General features: G+C 36.7%; 1 protein-coding gene across 1 annotated transcript; it reads right to left on the reverse strand.

Moving 5' to 3' along the window:
* Positions 1-5454: 5454 nt before the first annotated feature.
* LOC108986746 lies at positions 5455-10709 on the reverse strand. Its single transcript, XM_018959474.2, has 3 exons — positions 10459-10709; positions 10003-10213; positions 5455-9613 (listed from the first exon to the last, which is right to left on the reverse strand). Exons 1-3 carry the CDS (start codon positions 10618-10620, stop codon positions 5724-5726), a joined length of 4263 nt encoding a protein of 1420 aa, XP_018815019.1. The 5' UTR covers positions 10621-10709; the 3' UTR covers positions 5455-5723.

A 10709-nucleotide genomic window follows, 5' to 3' on the forward strand; every position in this document is an offset into this window, starting at 1 on the left:
ATGCACGTTCCTCCCGACGTTCCCACATCTAGGAAATAAGCATGCAAAGAATATTTGAAACAACCTCAGTATTTATTCTGCATTACTCATAAAATCTGTATAAAATATAAAAGTATTTTTGTCATGACTGGTGTAAATACAAGCAAATTTTTGGCATTCTACTTCTGACTATGCAAAAAGAGTGAATATGGTTTATGAAAATTTGTACATGTGATATGAAGATGCTCTGAATTTGTTTGGAATATACGAAAATGATATGAAATTGTTTAGTACTCTGTTTTGATATGATGGGGCATCTGAAAACCTTTGCCATGACTTTCTTATTCTGTATTTGATTTTGTTTTGCTCTAATATATGGCCCTATCATGGGTGATCATTGTGACCTCTCACCCTATCACGAGACATAATAATGACCTTTGGTCCTATCACATGATATAATAGTGGCCTCTGCCCTATCAAGCACATAATAATGACCTCTGGCCCTGTCACTGGATATAATGACCTCTAGCCCGCTACGAGATATAATAGTGGTTTCTGTTTTGAGTGCAATCCACATTCTGAACTTTGTAAATACTCATGTTTACATATTAGTATATATTATCTGCTTACTGAATTATTGATAACTGACTCCTTATCTCCACAACATTTTTCAGGTGTTTTGAATATTTCAACTGAGGATCAAGAATATGGTGCATGGGTGAGATAAGTTAAGCATAGAAGGTTTATATAAGTATTGAGGAATTTTATTCAGTAAACTTGTTGTGCTTTGTTGATGTGATATTTGGGAGGTTGACATTTATATTAATAATTTGTGGTGCTACTAGTTATTATTTGAGGTAGTCGAGTTAAAACAGTGAGATCTATGTGTAGTTGAGATATTGAAGTTTATATATGTATTGTAATATATAATTTTAAGTGAAAGGTAGCAATTCTCCGACCCCATCCGAGACCGAGGTGTTACAGTTAGTATCAGAGACTGGTTTGAGATTTTACAGACTATAATAAGGAGTTTGATGAAATATAAGGTTTGAGATTCTGCAGATTTTATGGATTGAGTTTTTGAAATTTAAGGTTTGAGATTCTGCAGATTCTTTTGTTTTTTTAAAGTGATTTTGATAATATTTAAGGTCGTAGAATTATGCGAGCTCCAGGATATGATTTTTTATGATATGTAAGGTTTTAACTTTTGCAGACCTATGGAATGTATCCCACGAAATCTAAGGTTTTAGATTTTGCATAATTTAAGAAAACGATTTTTATGACATTGAGATTTTAGTTCTAGTAGGCTTATTCTGTGGATTGTAGGGAATGATTCTGACAAGATTTAAGGTTTAGATTTTGAAAGTGTAAATAAGTTTGATCAAAGCTAGGATTGAAATTTTGTAGACTTTAAAAATTGAGATGGTTGAGATGTAATGTTTGAGAATTTCGTGAATTTTCAAAGATGATATTTAAGGTTTAGATTTTAGGTTGACTTCATGGAACGAGTTTTGGTTAGGAACTTGAGGTTTAGACTTGTGATAGTGATTTTTTAGAGGCTACAAACATGTTAGAATTTGTGAATTTAAATTTGGTGATTCAAAAATGTATGGACTAGTGAAATGTGGAGTTTAGTTCTTTTTAGATGTATGTGAATGCGATACAATGTGTTTAGGACCACAATGTGTTTGAGAGTTTATTTTACAATTTGTATGAGGTTATTACATTATGTGGAGAATTTGGAATTATATTTTAGACTTGATTTGGACCTTTCGAAGTGTATGGTAAGCAATACAATGTGCGCGAATGTGTATGTCTAGAGGAAATATAGGAGGCACCCAGCTTACATATTATAGGGTTAGAATTTTTGAATATTAGGTTCGACAATATGATCAAGGATTGGGATAGGCATGGAATGGAATGTGTTTAGGATAATATGATCAAGGATTGTGTTCAGGATAATTTTTAAAGCCTTGCTTGTGGTATTAGCAAATTTCAAAGATGAACTTTTTCTAAAGGGTGGAGGATGTAACACCTGGGCCCAGCACCAAGCTCAGGCTGAGCTAGCTTTCAATAAAAAAAAAAATTAGGTTAATATTATGGGAGGCCCATTTGAGATTTATAGAATCATTTTGAATAGGTCATAGACCCAATAGTTCTTGCGGTTGATTATGGATTTTTTTTTTTAGTGGAGTTGATAGTTAAGTCCCTTTTTTTATTATCTATGGATCTAAACCAATGAGTACTATGGCCCCATCTATTTATGAACTCCAAGCCCATGAAAGACTTCAATTCAAACTCACTATATTACAACTCTAGAGTTATCTTCATAATAAAATTTCTAAACCCGTTCCACGACTAAAGATCTCAATTCCTATAAATTATGGACCATATCCCATAAGATGATCTTCCTCACCACAATCTAGGGTTTCCAGCTATATATATATATATATATATATATATATATATATATATATATACCTATACGTTTATCTCTTTCATGCATAACAAATTTCTTCAAGCCCTAGAGATGACGTCCATTTCCTCAAATCACGCCGCACCTTCTACATAAATTTCCATCAAGCACAATGTGGCCACCACAACCCTCAGCATGCATGTTCCTCCTGATGTCCCCACGTCCAGGAAACAAGCAAGGCAACGTACAGAGTGGTTCTCCCTCATGGTCACAGCAAGCTCATTTTTCCTAGGGATTTCTACAGCTAGGAACTTTTTGTAAAGCTCTTCCACACCGCTCACTCTTTCATGCCTCCTCCCTCTCCCGATTTCTTCCCCACAACCCAACGGCTAGCAAGACCACCACAGAAGAGTTCACTCAGCCACGACAAGGCCACCATTACCACTTCCTTCCTCCTACTCACAAACACCACCAGCCACCCAATTGCACCACCGTAGCTTAGTTACTCCACACCGTCCCAAAGCCAGCCCACTGCCTCCACCCATGCACGTACCAAACAACCATGTATTGCACCATCTTAGACGCAACAACCACGACAAAAGCAACCCATAAACAGCCACATAACTTTGTAAATGCTCATGTTTACATATTAGTATATGTTATTTACTTACTGAGTTGTCGATAATTCACCGTTTATCTCCACAACATTTTTCAGATGTTTTCAATATTTCAGCTGAGGATCGAGAATATGGAGCATGGGTGAGATGAGTTAAGCATAGTGGATTAAGCATAGAAGGTTTATATGAGTATTCAGGAATTTTATTCAATAAACTTGTTGTGCTTTGATGATGTAATATGTTGGGAGGTTGACATTTATATTAAAAAATTGTGGTGCTACTAGTTATTATTTGAAGTAGTCGAGTTAAAACAATGAGACCTATATGTAGTTGAGAGATTGGAGTTTATATATATACTGTAACATATGATTTTAAGTGAAAGGTAGTAGCTCTCCGACCCCATCCAAGATCAGGGCGTTACATATGTGTTCTGAATTACTCATGAAATTTTGTATAAGAAGAAAGTATTTTTTGACATGACTGGTGTAGACATGAGCTTATTTTTAACATTCTATTTCAAAAATGTTCAAAAAGAGCGAATATGAGATCTGAAAATTTTTTGCCTTGATTAAGTGACGATGCTTTAGATCTAAATTTTATATTGTTAAGATGATATGAATTTGTTCAATACTTTGTTTTGATATAATGTGGCATCTGAAAATCTTAGGCATGACTTGTTGATTTTGTATCTGATTTTGTTTTGGTTCTTACGATCTGTTTTTTATCTGTTTCTTTAACGCCCCACCACGGGTAATAATAATGGTATACGGTCCTTTTATGGGTAATAATAGGAGTGTACGTCCCTCTCACGGGTAATAGTAGTGGTATATGACCTTTCCACGAGTAATAATATTTGTATATGACCCTTCCATGGGTAAATAATAGTGGTATAGGATTCTATCATGGCTAATAATAGTTGATACAACTTTGCCACGGATAATAATAGTAGTATACGACCCTGCCACAGGTAATAATAGAGGTATACGGTCCTGCAGCAGGTGATAGTAGTGGTCTCTGTATGAGTGCACACCGTTTTGTTGACAGAGTAATTTATGTTTTGTTTGGCTATCTGCAGATGCAAAACCCTAACACAGGGGATAAACATGACATCTGCTCTGATATGATGCTTTGATATGATGATGATGATACTCAGTTATGCTATACCAAAAGATACTTTTGAATAAGAATATTTGTGAACTTTTATTTTGATATTTTTTATAACATGTTATGATTCTGTATTCTGAAACTAAAAATATTTTGTTCTACATTCTAAACTCTATAAATGCTCATATTTACATACTAGTATATGTTCTCTACTTACTGAGTTGATAATAACTTACCACTTATTTCCTCAATATTTTTTACATAATTGTGATGGTTCAGGTGGAAATCAAGAGTATGAAGTATTAGCAAGATCGTAGAGGAATACGTGTCAAAGGGTGCAAGAAATTGTTGGAGAGTCCTATTTAGTAAATGTATTACTTTCTGTTATTTTGGGTATTTTGAGACAACGATGTTTTTAAGTCTTTGTGGATATTTTAATTTGTTATGTTCAAGTATTTCTTTAGTGTCCTTGAGGAGGAATATATATATATTTGTGTTGAAAAAATAAATTTATATTTTTTGGAGTCTTTGAAGTATATATAAATGTATTATGGGAGATGATTTAACGTAACAGGAGCTAACTCCTGGACCTCCGGGATCGGAACATTACAATAGTAATAAAATAACAATTAATAGTTTGTTAATAGTAGTAAAGTAGTCTGAGAACATATGAAAAAATTGTGTTCCCAAACATCCTTCTTGAATGCCACTCTCTAATTTTTCCTCTCTTAAATACCTAAATTCTATCCCTAGTTCTCGCAACTCAGTCAAGTCATCATCCTTCAACTTCCAATCACTGTCGTCATGCACCTTCAACCTTAGCACACTGCCTATTAATTCCAAAACCAATTTAGATAAATCCCTCTCTCAACTCTTTTCTCTCCCTCCTTTTAGAATATGTCTCTCTTCCTCTCTCTCCCTCTTGGGTTTTGAAATGAGGGGGATGGCCTTCAAATTCAGCTTCAAGTTCTAGTTTTTTCACAATCTTTGCATTAGAGGCAATTTCAGAAAGCAAATGATCTAAATTTTTGAAGGGATCGAAATCCGAGTCTAAGGATTAGCAATATTATATGTTGTTCCTATCTCCATATATAGCAAAATTGAAGGTCTGCATCCTGAGCATAAAAAGGCATTGAGTATTGATGGTGTCTAATTTTATAAAAAGGCACGATGTATTAAAGTCTAAGCTTGGGCAATGAAATTAAAAATTCCTATAGTTTTACAAACTAACGGATCACATCAAGTCACTAAAGCATTTCTCAATTCAAATTTAAACCCAAGAAAAAAATAATAATATAGAAATATCTTATCAGCATAAGCCAAACAAAACCTCCCATACATAAAGCTGCAATATATATATATATAATCAACAACATTTGAAGAATTTATCCATTAAAAAATGTTAACAAAACAAGCTATTTTACACATATTATGAAAAGAGCATTAGAATCAGCAGTGTAGCAACTGATTCATATATGCTTGGTATTTAGCCAAACATACACTCACAGACACATGCACCTAGCTAGATGCAAAGACCTCCTCGTCCTCCATGAAAATCTGCATGCTCTTGGACTTCATTACAAACCCTACTACTTCCTCATTTTATTCTAAAACCAATACTTCCAAATCTGGCAGTAATCAAGAACAGAGGGATTGCTTTTAACATTGAAAGCCCTTGAGAAAAAAAAGAGTAGCTTCTGATCATAGTATTTTTCCAAAACATGCAACCGAAAACTAAAGAGATCATCCTTGCCATGCAAAACACACTCTCCGGGGCTGACCCACTTTCCATTCTCAATTCCATCTGGGATCCAAATCCTTTTGGCTGCTTCAGTGTCCGGCTCCCAATTAAATTCACTCAAGTAGTTATAAATTCGAACTATAGTGGAAAATTCGTGATGGAAATCAAGGTGCCTGGCAATCAAGGGGCATCCTTTCTTTACATCCACGGTAACATTAATAGTATTAAGCTCTTTTTTGTATGATCTAATGTTAGAACCATAAAAGCCTTCATCAAGAAAAGGTCCATCCGTATGGTTCAAATGAGAGCCCCACGTAGAATCGAACAAGCAACATTGATCTGGAGGCCTATAACCATCATTCGTCTTCAACCATTTTTGAGAGATTCTTTCGCAGAAAGTGTCTGGAAATTTGTAACTCCCTCCATGATCATGCAATAAAATGCGGATGCATTCCAGCAGGGCAACCACATTTGCAGGGGTCATGATGCAAGGGTCCTGGGGGAAAAAAAGACCATCAGCAATAAACTTTACACCATCTTTGAATTCAGTGACAACCCCTATACTTTTCAGCTCTTTCTTGTACTCGTGAATGTCCTTGCCATAATAATTGTCACTATCGTCTATGAAAGGGAGCATAGTCATTGGGGCAATTGATTTCCATTTTGGACCATACAGAATGCAATTGCTTGGAGATCTAAGATCACCAAGCCTAGTTCGCAGCCACTTCACTTCACGGACGTATTTCATAAGATCTGGAGGAAACTTTAGCAGTCTGTAACATGACAAAAAGGACAAAACATTTTCTTTTGTCATGGAAGTCGCTTGCTGCTTGAAACTCTGGGCAAATACTTCGACTGCCTCCTCAAAATACACCTTTACGTCTAGTTGCTGCAACTCGTTTCTGTACGAGAAGATACTGCCTCCATAGAAATCATGATCAATGAGTGGGAAACCGTTGAAAACGTGTAGAAGGCAAGCCCATTGAGAGTCAAACAAGAAACATTCTCCCGGAGACTTGTAACCAATATTTGTCTTGAAGCATTTCACACCACTCAATGTCGCGATGAGTTTGTTGCATTGATCTCCTGAATGACGCATACATTTTAGTAAGAATATAACAGCCTCTGCTGTCAGAGAAGAGAAGGATGAAGGTGATTTTAAGTTGTCTACAACAAGCTTGTGACTTCCACTGAAGCCAATTAGCACACCAAGGGACCTGAGTTCCTCTTTAAAAGAAAATATTTCATCCCCAAAGTAACATGTATCGATGAAGGGGAGCTTACTGATTTGAGATGCACCTTTCCATTTATGCTCAATCAAAACAGATCCAACTGGAGACATGTCACCTCTAGATGTCCTCAACCATCTTCTTTCCTTGATAGTACTGACGAATTTTTCTGGTGCAAGATAATTGGCCCTCAAAAACCTGATGAAATTCAATACAGAGAACACCTGGCTTTTAGTTAAAGTGGAGGAATCAAGAAAAGATATGAGATGCTTCCCAATAAATTCACATGCTTCTCCATACTCAAGCATGACTCCCATTGTCTTTAGCTCCTCCTTATATTTATTTATTTGATCACCATAGAAACTTTTATCAATCAATGGAATATCAGCAAGCACTGATCCGTTCTGCAAAATCTTTCCTAGTGAAGAAGTAAGCATGAATGACCGAGATGGTGACCTGTAACCTGAGTAGCCATTGGTAGTAATAATCTTTAGCCAACTACCTTCCTTTATGCTCGCCAAGAATTTATCTGGGATTTGAGTTCTCCTACATTTCAGGTTTTGAATCCAATCCAAAAGCAAGAATGCATTTTGTTTGGTGAGAGGTGCAGAAACAGCAAGAATTGCGACATTGGGAGGATCTATATGAGGGATATCAGAAGTAGCAACATGAGTTTTAAGGAACTCCAAGAGCTGTTCTCCAGAACAAGATTCACCTGCAAAAGAATCCAGGCGCAAGTATTCTCCTCCTAACTCCACATAGCTTTGACCAATCCACGGATTTGAACCAATCAATCCCGCCCATTTGCTTCGGTTGGCAGGGACCAGAACCCCTTTCCTCTGTCTGATTAGTTTCCCGTATTTATTTACGAGGGGCATAATACCACATAAATCATCTATTTGAGCTTTTGACAGATGTCTCTTTGAGAAAGAGTGATATAAGAAGTGAACAAAGGCAATGGCGAGCTTACAGTCATTATTGATACAGCCATTAAGGTGAATTGCATAGTCATATACATCCACAGCACTAACCTTGACATGTTCTCGAAGCCATTGATGTAAAGTCCTCGTCTTAGGAAAGAGTCGGATAGCTTTTTGTGTGCTTTGTGGCATAAAAAAAAGACTCGCAACACAATGGAATTCCCAGTTCCAATTAATTAGCCATGAAGAATGACGAGGATACCTGGATACAGACACCACCTTATAAGAGTTTCTGCATTCATCTATGCTGCACAAAGATACATCCTCATCAACACCCAAATATTTTATGAGTGGTATGTTCTTCATCTTGGTGCTGTCAAATTTTGACTTCCAATTCTTGGCAACAAATAGTAAAATCTCCAAATACACATCCTCAGCAACTCCTGCAACAAGGTTAGAACTCTGGAGGCAGTTGGCATACCATTCATTCTTGACTGGTTGTACTCCTAAGAAACTCAATATGTGATCATACTCCCCTTTATCAAATGAAGAACTCAGTATATACTTTCCATCGGATGAGAGATTAAACAAGCTCACCCCTTGCTTCCCTGCCTTTTCCAAAATGTTCCAAAACTCAGGCATAAGCCTACCAACTTCGCATGGTTTATGAAAGAACTTCTGCTGCGTGAATGACTCACTCGGGACAATATTTTCTTTAACAAGCTTTTCCTTGATTGAATTCCTCACTTTGTTCAACTCTTGATAGGAAGAGCTGTTGACAGGAATGAACCTGAACATGGGAGCCAAACTTGATGGTGGAACATTCTGATCAGAAGTTCGAACTAGGGAGACAAAAGCATCAGTAAAAGCGGAGGAAACACAGTCAAGAATCCCTTGGTTCCACTTACTATCCAAGAGAATTGTTTCCCTTGATGATGCAAGAAGAAAATCTGCCTGAATTATAAAGGGAAAGTTAGTAACGATCTCTGTGGGAAGAAATGCATAGATCCCAGGTGAACTAGTCCCTATGTTGAGACGCTCTCCAAGGGGAAAAGCCAACGTGATCACTAACTCTTCTACTTCCATTCTTCTTTCCACTCTGTTTTCATGTCTTACAGGGAACTTTTGCTTCCACATATGGTAGCTACATTCTGCAATATCAGACCCATTCTTCTTTCTCTTAGCGGAGAGATGGAGTGTGGAGGACTCAGCATCAATGTTCTTCCTCATCACAAAGTTAGTCTCGCTTGTAATAGCAATTGCACTAACGGTATTGAGCTTAGGATTCTTATTATGTTTCCTGACTGAGAGCCGCTTCAGCTTTGATAGGAATAAAAGAACTTCAGGATGAATGCTTGAGAGCTGCTGCTTCACAGGTTTGACCTTATCAGGCTTCAAAGGTAAGACAATTGTTGTTGTAGGGAGAGATTTTTTGGAACCATATATTTGTTGTATATCAGAAAGTCTCGGGTTCTCCTCCACCCATTCTGGAACTATGTACCCAAGTTTGCAATGTGGGCAAGGCTCTTCGTTGAATCGTATCTGATACCCATTGCTGAATATGTAGGGCTGAGCAGTAATGAGAAATACACTTTTGAACCCAATTCCTGCATTTTTAACCATATGGTAATTTAATTAGAGATAAAAGAACATACATATCATTTCCATTCTCACAAATTAGCCAGAAAAGAAAAGAAAAGAAAATTCATGATGCATTACAGTATACATGATGCATTAATTGATAGTAATCGAGGTTTATATCTTATATATGATGGCACAGACCAAGTAATTTCTTGAGCATTGAGAGAGAGAGAGAAAGAACTGTCAAGGAATAAGCTTGTAATTTCTAGAAGTTACACTTTGAACACTTTTCAAAGGAATAAGCTAATTTCAAGCAACTATTGTAATTTTACTAATTACATGACAGCTTTCAAGGAGATGTTACTAATTACTTCCCAAACATATTAACTTTCATGTAAGCATTTATGATCAGTACCTTTCTCTCCAATATAACTGCGTTTCCTGTTGCCTTTCTTGGTGGACCGACTAACACTGCAAATGGAGTCTATGTTTTTAGAAGAGAAACCTTTCTCGTTGTTGAAAATAAGTAATGTTGACGGAGCTCCCGTGCCCGTAATGTCCTCCGAGGTTATCAGGAACTCAAGCGATGGATCCACCCCCTCCATGTATTCGTTATCTTCCGCATTCTGACACAATTTTTTTTAAAAAAAAAATTCTCATGCTGATCATCCGTTTCATGATCACACCACCTTTTAAAAAAATTAAAACTAGAGTATATGGACGATGCTGCATGCATGCATATAGTGGACAGCAATACATATATATACATCATCAAGAACCGATACATGCATGCACGTACGAAGATCAAACACACACAATTAAAGCAAACGACTTGCATGCATATGAGAGATCAGAATGAATAGTGAGGAACCTGAATGAGTTCCATGAGAAAGTGGACATCCTTGGCGTAAAGTTCAGCAGACAGGTTTTTGACGGCCTGATGAAGATCCTTCATCAATGGGTTCAGTTCTTCTCCGATTGAAAACTTTTTTCTACGTATCTCTTTTATGTGTTCTCTCGCCATCTTTTCCATTCCTTCCCAAAACACACGCACAATATTGACACAATTGCCACCAGATCTTAGATTATAGCCAGAGCGTAGTGCTGAAAGTAGTCGGAGAA

The sequence above is a fragment of the Juglans regia genome, chromosome 15 (genome assembly GCF_001411555.2).
Source record: "Juglans regia cultivar Chandler chromosome 15, Walnut 2.0, whole genome shotgun sequence".
Lineage (NCBI taxonomy): Eukaryota > Viridiplantae > Streptophyta > Magnoliopsida > Fagales > Juglandaceae > Juglans > Juglans regia.

Coding starts and splice junctions, on each gene's coding strand:
- LOC108986746 (XM_018959474.2), bottom strand. CDS start 10,620: ATGGAAAAGATGGCGAGAGAACACATAAAAGAGATACGTAGAAAAAAG. Junction 10,214..10,458: donor TTCTCATGGAACTCATTCAG/GTTCCTCACTAT, acceptor AAATTGTGTCAG/AATGCGGAAGATAACGAATA. Junction 9,614..10,002: donor CAGTTATATTGGAGAGAAAG/GTACTGATCATA, acceptor TTAAAAATGCAG/GAATTGGGTTCAAAAGTGTA.